Source organism: Synchiropus splendidus, chromosome 2 (genome assembly GCF_027744825.2).
Source record: "Synchiropus splendidus isolate RoL2022-P1 chromosome 2, RoL_Sspl_1.0, whole genome shotgun sequence".
Taxonomy (NCBI): domain Eukaryota; kingdom Metazoa; phylum Chordata; class Actinopteri; order Syngnathiformes; family Callionymidae; genus Synchiropus; species Synchiropus splendidus.
Window position 1 is genome coordinate 16804214 of NC_071335.1, and position 24407 is coordinate 16828620.

Below are 24407 nucleotides of genomic sequence, written 5' to 3' on the forward strand. Positions count from 1 at the left end.
GAAGACAGACATTTCCATTTTAGAAGAAGAACACGAAACCACATGAGGTTTAATATAGTCTTTATTTTTATTAAACAAAATTTCAGTAAAAACTCTCAATAAGTAGAAAGATAAATTTCCCTGTCAGTAGTTTCTCCAGCAGCAGGCCACCCCGACTATGTTAGCACATTCGACGAAACAACTTCCCGCACGTATCGGAGAATCTTTGCCAACAATCCGATTATGAAGAATAAAATAAAACAGGCAGTTAAAGTTATTCCAATGTCGAATTCTTTTAAAAGCAGGAGTAAAAGATGAGATGCATAAAAAGATGAGAAAAAAAATATATCCAGCTGTTAACTGTTGTCGCCACCTGGGGTTGAACTGCGGTAAAAGTGTGTGTTCCGAAGGCGGAGGACAGGAGCGTCGGACTCTGGCTGTGTGGTCCACTGTTCCTGTAAGTTGCTATTTGATTATCCTCACAAAATAAAATCTCTTTGGCTTAGATCACCCACCCGAAAGCAACACACACACACACACACACACTTGTTCTCACACGCATGCTGTTTAAAAGGGTTTCTACCTGAAATCTAAAAGTTATTGTCAAAAAGAAAAAAAATCTTCTGTTGCTATAAAAACATAGACAAGCCCTGTGTGTCTAAAGTCCCATAGTTGAATATTTTACATCAGAGAGAGCAGATCTCTCTGCGCTTGTTATTGCTGATCCTGGACCTGTGGAGGGAGGAAATGAGTGTCAGTTTAGACAATAAACGCTTCCACACTTCACCGCAGTGATCAACGTGTGTGACATTAATCCCCATTTGTTGCGTATTAATTTTCTAATAAATATTTATTTATACCTATCAAAGATAATTCTGTTCAACTTACTAGGCCTCATTGAAAGCCTGTCTGTCGTAGCCCATGGTGCCGGGATATGCCATGGATCCGCCGTACTCGTCATGCATCATGGCCCCGTCCATGCCGTCCATGCGCATGTCGCCCTCAAACGCTCCGTAACCCGCGAAGCCGGCGTCCATCTCTGCTAAAGCACAACAACAGCATTCAGCCACGGTGGAGAGTGGAGAGCAGGAAAAGTGAGTCCATATAAGGACAGGAGTCCAGAGAGGGGCAGCAGAGGAATGTGGAGGAGCCGCGGACAGATAACAGAACTGAAGTGGACATTGATTGAGAAAGTGGGTGCTGGTTTGTATTCCGTGGTTTTCAACTCAATCTCCATCTCCTGTCCACTATTAGAGGCTTGTGCCTTTAGAAATGTCAGTGAACTCTGAGATCACTGTATCAGCTACAGAAGAAAAACTATCATCTCACTCTGTCGTTCATAGAATTTGTGCGACATTTCCCGCACTTCACTTTTTCTTTTGTGAGGTTAAAGCTCCTGTTTTAAACCTGCTATTGTTGGATCGAAAATAAAGCGCTGTGTTTATTTGTCCTGCAATTGTTACATTGCAGTCAAAGCAGTCGCAGCGGCGGCTGTGCTGGTGGTTTACAGTAACACCCCCTGTGGTGTGCTGACCCACTGCTGGGGAATGTGTTGCCTGTGCAGATTTGGGCCGCGGCAACTCACCATCCTGATAGGGTCCGTCCATGGGGACACTGTTGTGAGCCTGCAGGGAGGGAGGTGACAGGAGGTCAGAGAGGAAGCCAGTAGCCTGCAGTTAAAGCAGAACTTTGGTAGAGACGCTCACCATCTCCCAGGCTCCCGGGTCGTGCCTGAACAGAGAGTGCGTGAGTTCCACCGATACTCTCTTCTTGTAGTCGGTGTTTTTGTCCTCGGAGATGCGGAAGAGCACGGCGGCGGCGTAGGTGGCTGAGGAGGACAGGATGTTAAGAGTCTGCAAAAGGAGCTCTTGTGTAGACAAGGAGGGGATTTTAAACCCAGCCATGACCTACAGCAGGGATTCTCCACTGCGTATTCCATTGGGTCGGTTCAATAGAAACATAGAAATGCAACTGTTAGTCTTCAAAATAAATTAATTAACTTAATTCACTTCAAAAAGTATAGGAGCTACTCTGTATTTAAGTCGAATTGACTAAACAGGTTTGGTTTCTTGGGAGGTTGGAACATGACCGCCTCATGGTTGGGAAGCTTCTTACCGATGCCCTCGTTGTTGGAGTGTAGGAGCTCCATCAGTGGAGCTGACGCGCCCTCGCTGTCGATGGCCTCGGCCGATGGTTTGTCCAGAGCCAGCTCGCACAGCACGCCGGCCGCCACGCGCTTCACGTTGTCCACAGGCGAGTAGAGAAGCTGGAGAACAGGAAGAGGAATGGAAAACCTGTTAGCTGGATTATTGAAGATTAAAATTGCATTTAGAGATTATTCATGAGAAAATATTTTCTCATATTTTGAACAGTAGCAGCAGAACGTTTACGTTTGTTCCTTCCACAATCCCAACATTTCCTAAAGCTGACAGAGATATTTCTCCGAAAACATTCCAGTGCCGTCCATGAGTCTGGCTCTTTGAAGGTTTCTGCCCCAGAAAAGTGGCTTTTTAATCTTGTGACTACTGAAACTGTGCTTGCTCTTTTGGTGTGATGGAGCTACAGCGAGTCTCTGCCTGATGACATAGCTCAAGAGTAGTGATGAGTAGATGAGGTTTTATGAAACAGTATTGCGGGGTTGGTGAAACAGTGTCCTAATTTTCAGAGGCCACTAGATGGCGCTGTCTGCTGTAAAATGTTTGGACTTGAACAACTAACTCAATGAAACCTCACCTCATTTCTAAACCAATAGTGCCATCTAGTGGCCTCTGAAAATGAGGACAGTGTTCCACCAACCCTGTAGTGCTGTTTCATGATACCACACCTATCCATCATTACTCTAGAGTCACCTACCTGCTGGAAGTGGAACTGCTTCAGCGCTAGGTCACTGTACGGAAACTCTTATTTCAACTGTAAATCCTAACTTAACCAACTCTCACCTGAACGAAGAGGGGGATGGTCTCCATGCTGGCGATCTCCGCTCTGTTGGTGGGGTCTCGAGCCAGAATGTGGAGGGCTCCAGTGCAGCCTTCCACGATCTCCTCCATCCTCACGCCATCCTGACATTTGAGAGAAAATGATGCTAGTTAGCGGATGAATTCAGCTAATCCTGACCATAAGCCTTTGACTGCTGCAGCGGCGTATGAGCATCTGTTAGAGCAGATGTACCTGGTACGTCTGCTGGTTGGACGAGCCGTGTTTCTGGGCGTCCTGGTGGGCTTTGAGCAGCAGGTTCACCAGGCGGGGGATGGCTCCAGCGTCCCTCAGCGGGGCCTGGTTCTCCGGGCAGAGGGCCAGGTTTCTGATCAGGCCCACGACGGCCTTCATAAGGAGTCAGAGACAGACGTCATGTTGTTTACTGGGCAGCAAAGACGACACGCTGAAGCATCTTCAAATATTTAGAGCCTTTTTTGACTGCTGTGGTAAAACAAAGGTCAGGAGCGTTTGATGTTCTGCATGATTTACCACCCATCGCATCTGCCTGTCCATCTGCTCTCCATGTGTCAAATCCTCAAACCTCTTCCAGGAAGTGCATCCGAATCTGGACCTTTTTTCCCCCCACAAACCAGAAATGTTCCTCCATTTTGACTATACAGTCCTACTAGGGATTTTCCCCTCAAACACAACACGAACAGATTCAGACTTTTCTCATCTTCAACCTTTGATCTCAACTTACAGAGGTGGAGATTTGATCCTTCTGATCCTGTGAACAGATTTCAGTCAGGTCTTTTCTGACCACGATGGAAAAACACTCATTCATTCTCTCCAAACCTCTGTCAGATAATCTGCTCCTTCATGAGCAAGTGGAGGGGAACAACATGGTGTGAAGCAGGTCAGTATGAGACCATACAACAGTGCAGTGGAAAAAAAACCCCGCAATAAACAGTGACTTCATTCAGTACTGCACCCAACCTCTTCACGACTACCACATCTATGAACCTCAATGGTTGTCCTCCATGCCTCCTTTCTCCCGGTATCCTCACTAATCTTCATCCAACATCTCCACTGGTTCAAAACGTTGTCACCCAACTCTTCCACATGAGCTTCACCCTGCCTGCACTCTCATCCTCACCTCATTCCTCTGGTTGGTTGAACAAAACACTGTTTTGTCTCTGCACCTTCACTCTTCCTGCCATCCAGAACTTCCGTCTGCTCACCTTGATAACAGGCCAGTACGGCTGGTTCAGCAGCTTGACGATGGCTGGGATGCCGTAGTGTCTCCTCACGGCGTTCTGCGCCAGCTCAGCCTGCTGGTGGCGCGAAGTCAGGTGGCGGAGAGCGCACACCGCCGGCTCGGTGACGTCCTCCTTCTCGGTGGCGCGCAGGATGGCGTGGATCAGGGCCTCCACGCCGTTGCTCTGGGTCACCAAGGTTTTGTTGTGGGCGTTGTTGCACGTGAGGTTGGAGAGGATGCCGGTGGCGCAGGTCAGCATGTTGAGGTCGTCCGAGCTGAGCAGGCCGACCAGAACCTGCAGCAGGCTGTCCATGCCCTCCTGAAGGAGCAAAGGAGACCACGTCAATGCTGTTCAAGCAGGGAAGGCCCAGCACTGACGTCACCAACCTGCTTGGTGGCGGCGTCAGACAAGTTTCTGAGGGTCCACAAGCAGTTCTGCATCAGACGCTGGCTGGACCCGTTCAGGTGTTTCCCCAGCGCCTGCATCCCACCTGCAGGTCACATGATCCGCCATGATTACAAACTGTGCCGTCATGAAACGCTGCGGCTGACAGAGTGCTGTGATCCACAGCACAGGAAACAAAGAGCTGACACACCTGCGCGACCAGCTGGTGCACACAGGTGTGCGCTCGGAGCGCGGCTACCTACCAGCCTCCACAATGGCGGGCTTGTTGCTCGGGCACACGGACAGAACTTTGAGAACCCGGCTGGTAGTCCACAGCAGCTTTTCATAGTTGTAGTTCCTCATGATGTGGACCAGACCCTCGGGCCCGCCGTTGGCAAGAATGATGAGCTGGGAGCACAGATGTGTATAAGGGGAGTGAGTGAGGTGCGGCTTCCTTGAATAAAACACCTGCCTTTTCTCAGACTCTAGAAATTAATTTGGATTTCTGCTTTATCTGAATTAAAAAGCTGGAAAGCTATTCCCGTCGAAACCACGCCCCTTTGCTTTGCTGACAAACAACCGCCACACCCTGCCTGCTGCACCTGAGTCACTGTGTTCACACGACACACCTAAAACATGTGCACACAAGCTCGCCGCCGTCACCGGTTTCAGCTTTCAACCGCGAGTCAGCGGCGAGGTGTCACGAGCGGGTGCATGAAATATGACTTAATAACACACCTTGCTCTCCTGGTTGCCGTAGGACAGCAGCTGCAGACAGTCGGTGGTGATGGCCAGGAATTTGGGGTTGCTTTTCTTCAGCAGGGGCACCATCTTCTGCAGGCCGTCGGCCAGTCGCACCGCCATTTTGGCTCCCTCTTGGTGCAGCAGCAGGTTGTGCAGGGTGGTGATGGCGTAGAACAGCACGGACTCCATGGGAGAGCTGGGTGGGAGAGGTCAGGATGATGAGGGCCCGGATACAGGTCAGAGTGAGTCACTGGACTCTGCGCTAACAAAACATCTCCTCTAAATCATCTTTAGTCACCACCAGCAGACAAGTCACTCATCGCTAGAACCAACCCAAAAGAACGATGACACAATTCGGACTTCAGTGACCGTGTCATGAAATATGACGTGGCTCCTGAACCAGAAGACGGATCAGAACTCACGGAGACGAAGTGAAACACACGTTTAATTTGAGCCCAAACAGTTGAAACTTAATACGACGCTGTTATGTATTACATTGTTTTACATTACATTACTTACATTTTCCATCCATCAGTGGAATATTACTTAGTTCCCTAAATAATATTGTGGATGTTTTGGTCACGAAATGAGACGGTATAATGCAGTGAAACTTTCAAAAGTGTTTTTAGTGTCAATTAATCATATTTTTCTGCTATTAGTCAATCCAAATGAACAGATTAAGATTTGATAAATATGAATAAATGCAGAAACAAATACTTATTTATGTAAGAAATACCAGTACTAATAATAATAAAGCAGTAAATAGCATTCTGTCTGTTGAGGAAAAAACAAAAACAAAACAAAAGGCGGAACCAAATGCCCTTAGTACCTCAACATGCGGACGAGAGCTGGGATGCCTCCAGACTTGAAGATGGAGAGCAGCCCCTCCCTCTGGTGGGACAGGTTGTGGAGGATGCTGGCGGTGGCCCTGGCCGTCTCCATGTCACCTGTGTTCTGCATGGCCCGCACCACGGCCGCCACCATCTGAGGGGACTGCATCAGCGCACGGCGCGACGCCTCCTTCTTGGTCAGCTGGTTGACGATCTGAGCTGCTTTGCTGACCACCACCTGAGGTGAGAAGAAGGGGGTCAGCGACGACCGGATGAAGACAGTAAATGACGAACAGTTTCATTATACTGACCTCAAAGTCACAGCTGATTTGCAAATAAGCGATTTTATGTATAAAACTGAAAGACATTTTTAAATTTAGGATTTGTTTTCTAATTTAACTAGTACAGAGATCAAATTTTGATGCATATTTTTTCAACAAACATAATACACGTAAAATGTACATAGTGTGAATTCATTTGATCCACTTTACCTTCAGTCAAAGACTCAAGCTTGGACTGACTCATGTCTAGTGACTCATTTCAAAGCACATATCTCACTCATGCTTCCGAGCAGTGACAAAGCTCATCACCTGATCTTCATCGTTCAGCAGCTTGGTGAGCTCTGGCACGGCACGTGTGGCCAGCTCAGCGTCATCCTGGTAGTTGATCAGATGGATGATGGCTGTTTTCAGCATCTGAGAAGGCTCCGCCAGCCGCTGCACATTGGTCATCTGGGCTGGATCAGTCTGGGTGGACAAGATGGTGGTGCCCTCTTCCAGGGTCTCAGGGAACATGGCAGCACGTACCCGCTGCGCTCTGGTCAGGGTGTATTGGGCATCGATGTCTGCAGGCAAGATCAGTCGCTCAAGTCATGGGAAGCAGCACCAGTCATTTGCGTGTTTCTTCAGGGGCCCACCTGGTTCCTCTCGAGTGACCGTCGTCGTCATGGTGTAGTGCTTGGTCGTCGTGAACTCGCCGTCCTCGTCTCTGACCGTGTTGGCTCCGGACTGGATCCCGGAGTCTACGGCGTACGACTCCTGCCACTCCGCCACCTTCATCTTACTGCTTCTGGGCTCACCCACTGTCGAGAGGGAGAAACTTGGAGGAGCCGTCTCTGGCACGGGCTGAAAAACCATTCGCTTTATGCTGCCAAACTTCTGACCATTCACTGCTGAGCAACCTTTATGAGTCAATATATTTTAGGAAGTCACTCCTTCATGAGGGTTGTTGGTGTGACATGGCATTTCAGTCCATAATAGTTTCCAGATGTAAAACAATTGTCTATAGATGTAATGTAAACCCACGTGCATAAATGTCGATACAAAATACTTGGGTTTCCACTGCTACTTTTTCTAGCGCTCAGTATTAGCATTCATCCGGACAACTGCAAGGTTTTAATGCTAATTTGTCAACTACCCACACACCAGACAAAAAAGGGAAGTGAAGCATCACCACAAACTGACATGAGACTGGCTCCGACTTACTTTGCATTGCCATCGTCACCTCCTGTGGTCAAACAGAGACGGAGGGAACCTAAAAGACAGGAGACAGAGTTGCCTTTAAATGATATTAGCGCTCATACATTATTCAGCGCAGCTTCTTATCATGCAGCTAGCCATCCAGATACTTTGACCCAAAAATGACAACACGAAGCAGCAGCGGTAGCTCGTGGGAGAGCAGAGACAGCTGTAAGTCAGGAATGCTAGTGGGTCTGTGTGACCTTTCACCCCAGGCCTCCGCCCATACAGCAGTGGGAGCAGCCTTGTGCTGACACATCAGGAACCTGCCTGTCAGGTTTTAGCAGCGTGTGTGGGTGTCAGTGCAAATGCTCTGTGCTCCATATAAAGCTGCTGTTATAGGTCAAAAAACTGACTTCAATTATGAATTAACAGGAAAAACGCACCGTAAAACCTGGTGTCGACGGCCGGAACAGTCGCTTCCTCAATATTCTGATACTACAGTCATGAATAATGGAACAATGAGTACATGTATCTTCACTCATGTAGTTCCTCAAACTTCACATGGCTGGTTTAAAACACCCCCCTTACATGTAAAAGACAAAAGTAAACCTTCCAGTTGAACAAAAAGAGAATTAATTCTGAAATAATTCCACACATGTGGCTGCGATGCCCTTAAATACCTCCTTGTGGCCAAAATGTTCACCACCGCAGAAACCTCCCTCACTGCATGCACAAAAGCGTCGTGACAGAGCCGGTGACATACGAGTGGCGGTACAATGAGGCCACTGTGCCTCTTACTGCGTCTCAGATGTTTGAATGCCGCAGCTCCTTTGCTCAGCGACTGGCTTTTGTGCTCGGTGTGTGTGTGTGTGTGTGTTGTACTGATAATACAGATGTAAAGGGACTTCAACGCACAAATAATGGGGGCTCTTTCACTTGCGCATTTTTCAAATCGCAGCAGATGATAACAGTTTAATAAGCAGTTGAGCTCAACTTCTCGCGGGTGATAAAACAAGTCTGGGCTCAATGCCACAATGACCGACTTCAGCATCCCTGCAAAGAGCTAAATCGCTACACTAGACGCCAGTGAAAGAACATTCACAGCTGACAAACTGAAGAAGTAAAACGACAATATTTTACATCTTCATCCTGTTTAAAGCCATTTTCTGTTTGGATAGTTTGGGCCTTCAGGCATCATGACTGGTCCATGATTCCTTCTCTGTGACAAAAAAAAAGTTCAAATACATCCTTGTTTGGGCGATGTAGGTGTTTCACCACACATGGACAAAACTACGTTTATCGCCAAAATTCCCTGGCCGATCAAATATTCCTTTCATTGATCAACTCAACAAAACTCAAACTCTCTGCACCTTTTGTTGACCATTGTCTGATGAACAGAACCATTGATGGTTTGAAAATAGAACCAAAGTAAAACTGCCCTCTTCTTCAGTCCATTTTCAAACCCTCTGCAATTCTAGAGAATGCTACAAGTCCTGCTCAAGTTCTGGCTTCATTCTGAACTAGTCCCGCAGCAAATATTTTACTGCAAAGGGTTGAAAATTTGTGTTGACATTTACTGTCTCTGCTTCCTGTGATCCAGTTTGGAGTGGAGGCCACAGAGAATTACCCTGTGGGCCAGATTTGGCTCCCAAACCTTGAGTTTGATGCTGTAGAGGATGTGTCAGACAATCTCCCATTTTCCGCAGCTAGGTTTTGACAGACAAGCTTCTCACTTAACATTAAGGTGTTCACTGGAGCCTCGCCGGTGATAGTGACAGACTCACTTTCACAGGCAGTTTCTTGCTGTCGATCTTGCAGAACCAGACGCAGAGAGACCTGCAGCAACATGCTACCCTGCGAGTTACCTGCTGACACACGAGGCGAAAAAATGTTCTTACACTCACAGAGAATTCCTTTTTTTTTTTTTAGGTGTGGCCCAGTGTGTGAAACTGAAGTGTAAGAACTTACAGCAAACATGGCTCCCTTCGCTTCAGTTCCCTTACATTGTTTAACGCTCCAGAAAGCTTTCACGTTAAAATATTGACTCTTCTGCTGGTTTTAAATCAGAGACCGCGATTGTCTTTGTTGCGGTCTTTGTTCTCCCGGGGCGAGGCAGCGGGTTCAGCGAACTGTAGTTATGCTAGGACACTCCCAGCGTATCGCCTAGGTGACCAAAAACTCAGCCCCGGCACTCCTCTATGGGAGCTTGTAATCTGCTGACCCATCTGATGTCTGAGGCAGTGTTTATATGCAGGCTGATAAGAGGTTTTCTTTCTAGTTCCCCCTAAAATGGCTCTGCTGATAATGTCGACGAAGCAGACCCAAGTTTGTTTAGACATATCCATGAATAGACTTCATGGGTGAGCAGTTGAATGGACTTTAACCTCTTCCAGTTAATGAATTATGCATCCCCCCCCTTTCATTTGCTGTAAATGTTGTCATCGAGTTACCCGGGAATCTGAGAATATTTGACTGAGCTAAACTCCAACTCTCAAGTCCAACATTTCTATTCAGGCTCTTGAAAGTGCTTCAACTTAAAGGAGGGCACTGTTTGCCAGCCTCACTCGTGCACTGGTGTGACATTCCACACAGACAAAATCACCAGTCACGCTGCCACCTGAAAACACAGTTCTTCAAATCTAATTCACAAGTTTACTCCTGTATGGAACCCACTGATAAACTATGTCGGGGACAATAACACTGACTTGTAAATCTCGATCAAGAGTCGAGGACTTTACCCTGCCTCTTTATCTCGGGTGTGTCACTGTGGCAATGACTTGTTTGGGACCATTGCTCTACCTGGGTGTGGCCTTCAGTCCATGGGAGCACAGGCAGACACAGATCCAAAACTTGTTGACAGCAACGCCACATCAAGAAGTACTACTTCCTCTCTGGATGAAAGTATAGCAACATTAGCGGCCCAGTAGCTTTAGCAACATCTGAATAAGTATTTCTGGCTACCAATTCAATTCTTATCATGACAGACAGCTTTTGCAGCGTTATTTATGAATTTTAAATACACCAATTGTCTGTTTTGGTAGGGTTATATTTGCCTCACTATCACTAATAAGTAAACTTCTTCCTACTTTTAACTCTCCAAAAAGCAATTGCTTTTCACAGGTAGAGGATGGTGCAATTCTTGTGGTAATGGTGTGTTGCATCAGACAAAGGTGCAACACAACCTGCAATGGTTGGTCCCATTCCAACCATGCCAGAGGCCAGAGGGGATCTAAACAGGAAGTGAGAAAGTTCTAGCCATCAACTGTGAGAAGCGCCAGCATTGGACTGTCAATCGCACAAAAGCTAAAAACCCATGTAAACATTTCCTGATATACTGTTGCAGAACAGAACAACACCTCCTGTTTTAACATGCTCGTTTCATTTCTAAAGGAACTGTTTCAAAGTGAAAAACATTCCTTTTCAAAGATTTTGATTTACTAATCTCGTAATTACAGTTTAGCGCGGATCTTCAGTGGAACTGAGGCACCATTTTGATGGGCTTCAAGCGATAACTACGGCCATGGATCACAAATAGTGCACTCCTAGTTCAGGTCTGAAGCCTTCCAATTGGCTCTGAGCTCTTTTGCAGCTGTGCAGGGCATCTCCCCAAACTCCCACATCGCCCCAGGGTAATAAAAAAAAAAGACAAATAAACCCAAATAACATATAAATAAAAACACTCGTTTTTAAACGTGAGAAGCAAATCTCTCTCTGATATGCCGCCGCCCTCACACGGTCCGTCTCTTCATATGCACTCTCAGACTTCTGTCATTATTACGTTTCTTTAAGGAAACTGGAAACGGTGAAGTTAACGCCCACCTCTATGATGCGTTATGTGTTACCAGTTTGATTCAATGTTTCCACTTTCATCTTTAAAAGAGAACATTTTTCTTCTGTCATTTAAGTTGTTGCTGATTTATATGTGGCTAAAACCCTGCGCTGATACTTGGGCAAAACACAAGGAAAGAAATTATTCTCCCAAATAAACCACAATGAATTTTGCTCAACTGCAGTCTTTGCACTGCTTACACTAACTTAATAGTAATTTCATAATAACTGCTCAATACTTCAATCAAAAAAACAGATATCACGACATTTGACTTAATGGAGGTGTTCCACAAGGCACCATTAGTGGACCAATCTTGTTCAGTGTATAGCAAACACATGCTTCCTGCTCCAATCACACAGTGTAACTAGTTTTTAAGCAACTCAAAACATGAAAACCAAAGATCAGGCCAGAAATCTTCAGAATATTTGCATGTACTTTTTTACCATTGACTGAAGAGATAAGAAAATAAAGGCTCAGGGCCATATCTGCACCAGATAGGATGGGCTGATACCAGTTTTTCCCAAATTAAGACCATAAAACAGAAACCATGACGCGGATCTACCCACTGTGCGAAGACAGAACATGATCCACCACAACACATCACAACTAATAAATCAGATATTCTCCGCGTGTAAGGCACCCTTTGAATTTTCCACACTGCAAAGTTTATGAGTTTTTTTCCAACAGAACCTCTCCAATGTAAAACATGAGACTGTGTGGAAAGTAAATCTTTGCTTTAGAATGATAACTTCATCTGCTCGGCAGACGTCCTAATGTCATGTTTAGGCTGACATGCAAATAAAGCAGATTATGTCGCCACATATCTGTAAAGCTTCCGGCACCATCTGCACGGAAACTGATCAGCGGCCTGACATGCAACACACTGCTCTTATTACCAAGCCCTTACCCTGGTATATCAAACACAAGCCTTCACTCCTGCTCCACTGACACACTGGATGGCCTTTTTAGGAGGCTTCAGCTCACGTTCACTCTCCTCAGAGTCTGGGTTCAGCCAACCCAGCGGGACCCAGATTAGCACACTTATAATCCCTCTTGTTCCAAAACCCGGCGCACCCCACTCTCCGGCGACAATAGCCGGCGCTGACAGACTGCAGGGGTTAACTGGATGGTGGTTCATCATAAATCAATACGCTGGGATGTGAAGTGGTGCACGGCAAATGGATTCATTGTGGCGGGTGACTGGAAGCACTAGATGTTATCTGACTCACGAAATGAAACAGCAGAGTAAAAAAAAGTCAACTGCAAATAAAAGCAGAATAGAGTGCTCTCAGAGATAACACATTTAAATCCTGTAAAAGCAGCAATTAGCTGGAGTAAATGCTGATGAAGTCCAGACTGTAGCGACAGGGCCAAGGGAAGAAAAGAACTCCAGACAACTGACAAACTGCTGGTGTGCAGTTGTGCAACACACTGGCTCAATCTGTCCAAACGTGGCAGATGTCGAGTAGCATTCTTGCCTTCTCTGACACAGTGCTGGAAACTACCCCAGCAAAACAGTGAACCGCAGCCATCCAGCCAATGAATAAAACAAGCAGAGGAGGGTAATAACCCCAAATCTGTCTGTTGATTCACTCGAAAGCCGAGATGCGGCGGTGAATGCCCTCTGGTTGGTGTCAGCTGAGAGTGGGCGTTTGTTTGTTCCCTGCGGAATTGTGCACATTTAAGAGGAAATGTGAAGCGCCCCAGAAGAGGTGCTGAAGCTGAGAGCGAGATGAGATCACGTTACATGGCGCTGAATAAGCAGATGAAAACACCACAACACGTGAACCAAACTGGCCGAAACTTGCTTATTTTATTTAGGCTGCATTTTTTTCCCATCTTAAAATCTGTCCATTTGGAGGCATTCTTAAGTCATGGTTTGGAACACAGGATTTACCCCCCCGCCCACCCTCTTCTGAGTTGTTTGGCCGCTGTTCGAAAGGAAAGAGGATGAACTGATACAGGACAGAGAAAGCCTCTGTGCAGCTTCGCTCGACGAGGAGCGGGAAATAGAAGAAGCATTGTGCCTTTGACTGCTGTCAGAATGAAAAGGAAAGACGCCCCTCAAGTGTCACCGCTGGACGCAGCCAAAAAGGGTGAAGACTGTCAAGATGGCTCCATTTGTAGTTCAGCCAAGTTTGGTAGGAGTCGCATCCAAGTCCTCGTGTGGAGCGTGACAGGTTTGTTTTAGTTTTAACCAGGATTGCCATGGTTCCCTGTGCAGCAGAGCGCTCAGTCAAAGTGACAGATGATTAATATTTCAGGGAGATTAGATGCACAAGGGACCGGGGGGGTTGATGGGCCAGGCTTGGTGGGAGCCTGAAGAGAACTTTGAGATCTCTCTGGAATGAGACACGTTGACATCTTCTGAGTCGCTTCAACTGCATTCTAATGATGAAGAAACAATGCATCCCTCCTAAATTTACAAACTCATCAAACTGAAACAAACCAAGTGGTCACTTCTTGGCTAAGTAGACAGGGCCTACTTCCACTGCTTCTGAAGAGATATGCATTGTCACTAGTGAACCGGGTTAACCACAACAGGCCGCTGAAGAGGAACACAGGCAAAATGTTTACAAGCTTTCGACAGTATGACAATTTGAAGGCATCTATAATTTAGATCCGCTCTTCATAGGCTGCATCAATCTTTAATTTCAGAAATCTTCACTTCTTTTTGCGACTCGTTCATGGAAGTCTAACTAGCCGAGTGACTCAGCCACGGCCCTCTGTCCTCATTTTACACTCTCACTGAGGTGTAATTGGCAAGTGAAGGAGAAGAAGCGAACTCACAACAGGGCGACGGCGTCACTGCACTAGTGAGCCGAATCAACCAACTGCGAAAACGTTATTTGTTGAGTCACAGCAGGCCTCTTCTTACCGCCTCACTCAGCCAATGGAATTCTGCTGATTCCATCATCTGCTAAGCTTAAGAGAGTCAGGGAAAGACATGGGATTGACCTAAACATACACACTTTCAAGCACAACTAGTAAATTGAATGACAGCCGAATAGGAATTGGTTCAAGTTTAAAAGATGATGAAAGCAAATAACTCCTGTTTGTTTATGAATTATAGCCTTGGACTTACTAGAAACACAACCAAGACCAACGCCACATCAAAGTAAAACAAATTTTCTGTCCTCCAGAGAGTAAAAACTGTCTAAAGAAAAGCTTATGAGAGGCAGGACAGCAATCACAAGATCATTTCAAGAGCAAAATCCGAGTCATGACCAGGCAGGAATTCCATTCACAATGCTACAGTAGGAGCTAGCATGGAGCGTGAGTCATGTACAAGGGGGGCAAATAAGCTCTTGCTTTTGGTGCTTTCATCACAAAAGGTCTTAAGAGAGATGTTGATTCTTGATGGAATGCTAGTGTTTCTCCCAAGAGATAGGCACCACATGACTTCAAAGTCAAAAGAATGAAAATAAAACTTGGAGGTTTTATGGATTTAAAGCTAGTCCGAGCTTTGGGTACTTTTACAGCATTTATGAATTTTAAAGCTCTAAAGAAAACAAATTATTTATTATTTCTTCTGTGAAGGAGGACACCCTATTCGTGGTCGCCAGTGTTTTTCTGTCAGCAAAATCACTCCAAATCAGGAAGTGCTTACAGTGAATTCAGGGACAGATAATTCAGATTTGCTGGTGTTTCGAATGACTTGAAGAGTTGTCACCATCAGAAGAGCTCCTGCGTGCGCTGTGAAAACAGGGGCTGGAACACTACTGCCACCTGCCGTCCTAATTTATCATTGCTATCAACGATATTTCAAATGCTAACTTAACATAACATAACTAACATAAAATAAAATAAAATGACGATATATGGTGAACCAAAGTTTCAAATTTTTTATACTTCCTTTGAAAAACTCCTCACTTCCCCCAATACTTCCGTTAAACCATATGAAAAGGACCACCTCCTCAACTGCTTCAAGCCTACAGACGGGGCGGGAACTCTGTCTCCCAGTGCTCCTTCTCTATGGGAACAGTTGAATACAAAAGGGAAGGTGATACGCAAAGAGAGCGCAGGTCTGACATGAGGCCTGAGTGTCTGTAACTGAGCCCTTGGAAACCCTTGGAAAGACCTGGGTCAGGCAACACTGGGCAGAAGCAAAAGGGGCTGTGATAAAACTCCCATCCAAACAAAGAGAGTGGAATATGTGCCATACAATAATCCCCTTTGCTAAGTGTAGACCTTTTATACACTGAAGGATCTCCTGGCCTCTTGCTCCACTAATGTAGGACAGTATCAGGGAATTAAGCAGGGGACGGGGCAGGGGGTGGGGGATTACCACCATGTCACCACAGCTGTAGTTGTGAAATCTACAGCACGGCACCCCACCCATTATCCCACCATCCAACATGTTCCCTGAGGGCAGACACGAACAGGGGGGGTGTCTTCTTGACGCTGCCGAGTTCAACGGAGGACATTTTACCGTGACACACATTCATAGCTTGACGCCCCCCACCCCCACCCCATGATGATGAGTCCGTAAATGCACTCATTACAGAAAAGTGGCGGATGAGAGACCCTTGAATGGCCCTGAGTCAAATTATCATGAGAGGTCGCACAAAACGTCTTAATCACATCTAAAGCCACTGAGCAGGACTGCAGTGATGCTCAGATGCTGTCTGCATCTGACAAATCTGCAGATATGACATCATGGAAGACTTGACATTGTTGTGGTAACATGGCACAGTTGCTTGTGTGATTAAACCTCTACAGGGGCGTGTGGAAGACAGCACCATATCTCTTCACTCAAAGGATTTATTAAATAAAAAAATAACATTACTCTCGTACAATAATGAAAAACTGCCGTCATTTACTTGATAATCATTTCTACATAGAGCTATGAAATCTTATCTCCAGCATCTAGTTAGTATGTCGCTTTGATTGAAAACCTCTAGTTTGCAAACTTAAGAACTAAATCGTAGTGAAACCTGTTGTTACAATATAAAACAGTAAAGGTTGACTTGGCTCAGGTGAGTAAGTCCCGCCTAATAATAAAAGAGACTGTTGGGGAACAAAATATTGATATTAATTTCACTTTTTTTATGCAGCAGGGTAGTTTTGGACGGCTACTTCAGAGCTACGACCAAGTGAAGACATACAAACCCGCCCATAAAAACCATGTTTTCAGTCTGAAACAGACTCTCTTTTAACATTTGAACACAGCAGACAGAACACAACATGTACCTGATGAACACGGAACTGGAGGCATGACGTAGACGGTACATTTGTATTGTGAACTTTAGCTTACTAATAAATAGATGTTACCTCGCTCCGCTGACACCTGCTGCACCCGCAGGCGAAAATGACGTACACGAGCGACGCCACACAACACCTACGACACTTATCGATAAGTGACGTCAAGTTGACCAATCGATACTGGAACAAATACGGCCATGGTTTTCACAGTAAAAGAGAGAGACACGGCGAACAACGAACCTTTGACTCAACTTGCCTTTAACGTCCACAGGTTTTGTTATCGGCGTGTGAGACATGCGGAAATGAACTCTTCACGCTTGCACTAAAAGGCAGTAAAAGCCCCCCAAAAACCAGTCAAATGACGCACCACGCCTCACACCAACCACATAGACCTGTTCCTTCAATGACAGCAGGCTGGATAACAAGAGCAGAAAGTGAACACGGACCACAGAGTGGGACAAAGACTTGAGCGTGGTGAGTTTGAGGACTGTCGGAAAATAAAAGTGCGTGTCTTAAAAGCTTACCTTTTGTCACAAATAGTGGCGCTTCGAATTATCCCAGGGCCGTGTTGTTTTCTTCAGGGCTGGACTCCGTATTTCCCTCGTCGAGTCCACCACTCTCTCCACTCTGTCCGACCGTCTCCGGACTCAACTGTGAAAACCAAGCGTCACCTCTGCACAGGCCACGCCCTATTGACTCAACCCCGCCCCCTACGCTCCGACCCCACCCTGCTGGTGCTGCGGCGCTTTGTGAGTCTTCAACTGTCGTGATCCTAATAAAGTACACATTTAATGTTGAATGTGCGACTTAAATGAAGATCAGCACGGTAAATACACACACGCGCTTTAATAGATATCATTTAATGACTTTTTTACTTTTTACTTTTTTTTACTTTTTTTTATTGTGTTCAGTGACCTTTACTCTTGTAACAGAAAAATGAAATATCAAATAGTGTCCTTTTTTTCCGCACTAAATTGTATGAAGTGGTGTAAAAATGAATCATGACTTTACGCGTCGCTTCTTTTTTTTCTCACTGATTTTCTTGTTGTTGAAATAGTAGCACTCAGCTGGCTGACTGAGTCATGCAGCTCTGATGCGTCGGTTTTCCTCGGAGCTACCAATTCAAAAAGAGTCTTCTTTACCTGCTCGACTAGTGGCCACACCTAGACGAAACCAGACAAGCAAAGCGAGTCACCTGAGGTGGAGAGCCGTGACGTCACACGCGCGGCTTCCTGAATGTACAAGTTATAAAAACGGTCCTCATTTTTGTACATCTCAGAAATCCCATTTATTACGAGAAGTAACCTCGCGCTGCACTAATATTAGTTTCAGTATAATGAGATGCAAATTGTAGATAAAACCTTTGCTAAGTTACATTTTTGATAGAAATAAAAGAAAAATGTGACTGACAAGTTATTAGAAAAATAGTTGTAAAACTGCAATATGAGTTTCTTGATAAATATTATTTAGGATGAACTGTGACATGAAAAATCTACAAAAGTAAGTGATTAAAACATGTGTTTTTGACAGTAAATAATATAATATGTTGCATATTTGAAACTAAGCGCAAACAACAGCTTTGTAATAAAAGGTTAAAGCAGTTTAATAAAGGTGCATTTAAAAATGTGAAAAATGTGTCCCTACTATACATACCCCAAGGTAATGTAAAAGTTTAAATAGTTTCATTTGACTTAATTTTGCTTCCTTGTTTGTATAATTGGTGTTGGCTGCCATGGCATTCAAGATTTCAAACTCAGGTAACTGTTGGATGCATTTTTTTCAAAGTGATAAGGTAAATGTTTTATCCCCCTTAAATTAAAGTCTAAAAACAAAGAAACAGACAAAAAAAATCGACATGACTTAAATAATAAATAACTAAAAGTAGCACAACACGTGGGACACCTGCAAATGTAACATGTAGACATGCAACCACTCACACCTGGGGGCAGTTTAGAGTCATCAGTTACTCTCTATGTTCATTTAGCTTTTTAGGACTGAATACTTTGGAAGTAGTCGTGCGAGCTGACAGCAACATTTCTAAAAGATGCTACAGGCACAAACCTGTCTTCATGTGTAACTAAAGTATCAGAGTGAAGATATGACTTGTGCTTGGTTCAGTGTATCGCTCTCCAGTGCCAAAGAGGAGAACTGCACTAATGTAGTAAGGCAATCGTCGGTACGGAAAAAGACAGTGTTGATAACAGCCACAAGGTCGATGTGCAAACCATGCACTATAACGGACACCATTTGCTCACACTATGATTGAGAGGTAATACCAGCCAGGCATTAGTACTAAACTTGCACTTTTTAATCTCGCCAGGACTGTGCTCCCATTGTCTCTGTACAACCAGTACTCTGTCGTTGAGCCTTTAAATCACTGTTTTCCTCGGTGCAGACTATTTCAAACCCAGGACAATGACTCAAGTGTCTCTAAAACAAACAGAGCTCTGTGGTTTTTAATTTTATAGTGCACTGAATTCAGCTTTCAATCCAGTGGCTTTGGTGAGTATTAGGTTTTGATTATATTCTGGTATGTCTGGTGGAACATAGGGTTTTTTTTAGAGAAGGTTTAGGTGCTTTGCTTTGCTTTACTTCTAAATAAACCAGTAGTTTACACTTCAAGAGGTATATTTATGAATTTAGCGCTGGTGAGTGGCTTGATAAGATACCAGGGTTGATGTCCAGTTGCCTTGTCTCTAGTTAATATTCCATCTCAACAAGCAGATCATAAATGTTGCTCAGCTGCGGGACATGATGTTGCTTTACAATGCTGGTCTGTTTAACTCTTCCGCCTGTGCAGACGTCCGCCTCCCCCCCCTCACAGGAAGTGGACCCATTGTCCTTGGGAGAGGAAGTGGCCGGGTGCAGACCACTGGCTCACTCGGTCTGCGGAGACTGTAGTAAATAATTAATCATGACTTACAAATGGTGGACACACAAGCTGTACAGTAGATCATCGGGGAACAATGGACAGTCGAGTCGCAGCTGGGCATTTTATTCACAACAGAGATGTGCCTCATATTTGATTCCACTGAAATAGTTATGGATAAAAGAGAGTGGTTTGGATTATAGGCAAAATGATACCTTATACAGGAGTATTGGGAATCATGACACATGGCAATAATTATTATTATACAAAGAGATTACTCATTTATTAGATTATGGTATTTTTATACATAGTTTATTGAAATCACTTATATATAACACACTAAGAATCAATATTAATTCAATAAATAAGACACTAAGGTACAATGTAACAGGTTACATTACAATACAGGTTTAAAATATTTCTGTTCATGAAAACAGAAAAAATAATAGTGTTTATTACAGTTTTCAAAACCAATTGGGGGAAACTTGATGCACACACAAATTAGGATAGAATAAAATAGGATTTAAGAACTTAAATGAAACCCTTTTGATCATGTATTATAAAAATATTGCACTGATATTGTAACAAAGGACCACAAAATAAACAAATTGACAGATAAAAAGTTGGCATATGTGCCCCCCAGCTAAAGCCTATAGGTACACAGGAGTTTTTTAGATTAACCTACATGTTATTTCGTGTTCAAACGTTTCAAACTGACCATACAACTGTGAACAAAGCTGTTTGAATATCTATTAGTTTTGTTATCGTTAATGGTAGCGTTCAAATGTCTTCCACTAGAGGTCGACAAAGCGTCAAATAACAAGGTTGTTCCTCAACAAGGGCATTTGGCTAGGTCAGATCAGATGTGTGTGTATGAGGGGTTGTGAACATTCTTGAGCCGGTTTACAAGTCTTCCCACAGCTAAAATAGCACAGCACGCTTGCTCTGCGTGTTTGACCACAGGGTTATTTCAATTGCTGAAATAAATATCTGATGTGATTGCTTAAAATACCTCTAATGTGACCTGCAACTCATGAGTTCTGTTGTGTTAAATGAGGGTAGAGTTCTAACGGCACTGAGTCCAAAACTCTTCTGCAGTCCAAAAGGTTTCAGTGGTCAAGTTCACTGACACACAAAACCTTAAAGTAGGAGTGGCAGTGTTGAACCATTCTCACAAGAAACTCTGAGGTAAAATGGAGGAGGAAAGCTGAGGATGCCACGATAAATATACTTCAGTTAAAATGAGTATATTGTAAGATGATGTAAGACTAACGAAAAAAAAAACTAAAATAACTCTAGAAATGTATTAATATATAATGTAATATAATCCATTTTCATTTCATCATACAATTGAAAAAGCCCTTCTTTTGCTTGTTAACACAAGACAGCTGTGGATACAAATCGGAATTAATTGAATGAATAATACTGTACCTTTTAAAATTTGACTGTAGAGTTGTCATGTCAAAATGTGAAAGAACACGTTGCATCGTTTCATGGACACTGACGCCTCTTTCATCGTGCGCTCCGTGTTTTGGTTTGTAAACTACATTTCCCATCATGCCTTTCACCCCGGATGACCGAATGGAACACGGAGCGGACCAGTCGTTTTGACAGCTGAGTAGAAAGTTTCTCGCCAGACACTTAAACATCGCCCTCGACCTTCAACGTAAAGACCGTGGACAAACATGTAAGTTTCGATCAGTGCTTTATGTTATGCGCTGTCGTTTAGTGTCTTGAAGCGTGTTGTCGTTTGACTCTTTCGTGGTTTCTGGAGTAAATTTCCATAATGCCGCAGGGCGGATCTTCTTCTCCGGTGATGTTTGTGCGATTTATACATTAGTGTCGACGTGAGCATCAGAAGCCATTAGTCATTTACTGCCTGGAGTGAAGAAGTTGCTAGAGGTGACTTTATTTACATGTGAAATGTGTTGTTTTGATTGTATCATGTGATTGATACTTGCTGCTAAGTGCATCATAATGATGCTAAAGATAATGCTATCATCGAGCCACAACATTGCCAGTCATGAGGAAATTTGTGGGTTGAAAATCTAAAATACACATGACTTAGTACGACGATCAATTAAAAATAAAGTCAATCATGAAGTGAGTGATAAGAGCTCAATACACGGTGATACAGTATAAAGAGCCCCCCACTGCAGAAACGCCAGTGATCGAGGTGGTTTTAGTTTCAAAAGGCTTTTGTGTCTGTTCACTGTACCTGAAGCAAACATAACCTGACAGAAGGAGTCAACAGTCCAACACCAAAGTTATGATCACTTTGGAAATGTGAAGTTGTTTCCCGTGCATTTCAAATCCTCAATTCAGTATTTAGCTGAGTCGATACTTTTGTTTTTAAATGACTCCAACCACTTTGTCTATTGTCCCGGATGATGAGTGATTAATCCTGCAGGCGGGGAATATGAATCCACGAAAGCTTTCAGAGGCAGAGTGACATGGCAAAGGTTCTCTGAAGGTGATGGGTGGGGCATGAAAAGCACCTTTGTGTACTAGTCAGGCATCTAAATCACAGTTGAACAGTGGAGGCTGTGACACAAAAAAAGTAAAACAAAAAATGAGAATAAACAGTCAGGAATCAGGTTTACATACATGTAAGTGCAAACTTATAATGTTGACTATGATGTAAGGGAGGGAGAGTTAAGCCTCACTTAAGCCATCACACTGTATCGAGAAGTTATGAATAATTAACAGCCACAAACTTCTATTAGGCATTCTACTCGTAATATATTTACCAACCGAGTAGTTGTCAAGTTTTAGGTTTTAAGTTCAGTGATGGGACAAACTTGCCCTTTACTTCATACTATTATTTGTTAACTGTATGATATACATTTTTCTTTAAGTTCTTGGTTGATCTTTTATCATGACATCTGTATTTACTTTTTCAAGTTGAAATGATGACAATATGCTTAAGGCTCATAGAACACAATGGTATTTCGTTTACTTCTATTACTTATTTGCTATTTAATATATTGTGTTCACACTTCTGTAATTTCATTGCATGAACACTCAGCTAATTCAATACATTACATGTCAAGTGGGATGGTAACCCTAATCCCTTGTGAAGTAAGATTATTTCCGTAAAATCTGATGCATCAGTGGCATAATGACTTGAATCTCCACAAACCGCAATCTGCCTTGTGGTGTAGCTTCACATGCTCCAGCAGCAGCCAAGAACAACATTCAAGTTAAGCACTGAATGTTGTGACGTCAGCCAGTTAAAACTGCTGGTACTGGGGAACTTGCTCGGCTAAATGTTAAAGCCCTCATTTTTGTTACAACCTGTGCTGCACTGTAAGCTCAATAACACCAAGTGTAGTAGCAGTGTAATGGTATTAAGCGCTCTGTAAATCAGTAATGAGTCATGGTGACTTTGATAAGTTTGTTTTTACTTGAGTGGTAACGATAATAGCCAAGCCATGTGCTGGAGTCAGATTCTATCGCGTATTATATAAGGAGGACATCCAGATGTGATTAATCACCAACTTGCTCTGGCTCAGAAACCTTTTCTTGAGACGTCATGCTCATTGAAAGTGGTTCACGTTTCTTCCCCTGTGTCCCTCCTCTTCGACTCATTGATCCCTCAGCTCCACCTCCTCACCGCTGCTCTCCCTCCTCTGGCAGGACACACACCACCCAGTGAGACATTTACCGCTGACGCCGCCTCATTGAATGGACACATGCAGTATCAAAGCGGAGCCGTCCTTGTCTTCGTGAAGCACGACGTCTTGCTAATGTTGCTACCGCAGTGCACAGTAAGTTTGTTTCATTGTTGAACAGGGAAAGATCATGTTTTGTGTGCTTCTGTTGTCTTTGCATTTAAGCTGATGAGTGCAGGGGATATGAATTGCTGTTGCAAGGTTTTCCAGTTACTAAAAAGTAGAAAACCCTCTGCCCTTTCATTGGATTAACGTTGTCTTTTCACTTAGTTTGAGTTGTTTGTCTGAAAGTGAAACATTTGCACAGTTTATTGGAGCTTGTTTTAGTTGAGCCTCATCCTTTGCCATTTTTGAATATTTTGCAACCTATTTAATAATTTTTCAATATAGTCTTTCAATGGGGCTTTAAACCCGGAGAGATAATTAGTATGTGGCATTTTTCAGTGACAACTTTCTTTTCTCCTGGGTTACCATCCAGATATAGCACTCCCAGTTGTCAGGGGGACATTCTTGCTCACATTAAGGTCCTGTACCCCCAACTGTTGATTCCCAGGCCCTTCCACTCGTCTACCTATCACTTCACTGACTTGCTCCATGTTCCTCTTCAACTACATAAATCCAGTTCTTTCTTCCTTTCCCTATAAACACACCAGGTTGAAAGCTAACTGAGAACTTTTGTTTTTGCTGCTCAGAGGTCAATCTAGTGTTCACAGGGACTAATTTGACAGGACTTTCACAGTCCAGGCTAGTTGTTTATGCACTTGTGAAGTGAAATTCTCTGTATAACCTCTGGAACAAATCATTGTTCAATTTCATTTATTTAAAAAAAAAAAGCTTAATCCGTATAGTCAAGTCATTCTGTCACTTATTGAAAGAGAGTTTAACCAATATTAATTTTGCTTTAAATTCCATTGTTTCTGAAGTAATTGTTTCATTTTGTACGAAACCCATATTGTGTATTTAATGATCTAATATTTCTGGCTCTCCAAGCCGAAATAAAGACATTAAATCAACATTATTATCTATTAAATGTATTTTTTTTCACTTTAAACCCTTTTTTGTTCAAGGGCAACACATTCATGCATGTAATCCAGAGCTTCAACTCCTGGACAATCTCAGACTTCTCATTCGCCCTGACCATGTGTTGTACCTAACACATTATACACACCTAAAAGTTTGACCAGGGATTGGCTTACTTCCTTTCATCTCGACAGCTGAGAGATGTTTAATGTGCGAAGACACCGCCTCAGAATGACTG

General features: G+C 43.8%; 1 protein-coding gene across 2 annotated transcripts; it reads right to left on the reverse strand.

Annotated features, from left to right (window-relative positions):
• Positions 1–43: 43 nt before the first annotated feature.
• On the reverse strand, positions 44–17273 carry LOC128753750 (junction plakoglobin-like). Of its 2 annotated transcripts, none has more exons than XM_053855804.1 (16): positions 17131–17273; positions 7597–7645; positions 7029–7193; positions 6703–6956; positions 6112–6350; positions 5277–5478; positions 4802–4946; positions 4541–4644; positions 4137–4472; positions 3148–3300; positions 2919–3038; positions 2095–2245; positions 1686–1807; positions 1565–1604; positions 868–1018; positions 44–711 (listed from the first exon to the last, which is right to left on the reverse strand). In XM_053855804.1, coding segments are annotated over exons 2-16 (2196 nt in total). In that variant the 5' UTR covers positions 7610–7645; positions 17131–17273; the 3' UTR covers positions 44–710. The 2 variants fall into 2 exon arrangements, with proteins under 2 accessions (XP_053711779.1, XP_053711778.1); XM_053855803.1 differs by having other exon boundaries at positions 868–1021.
• Between the last annotated feature and the right edge of the window lie 7134 nt (positions 17274–24407).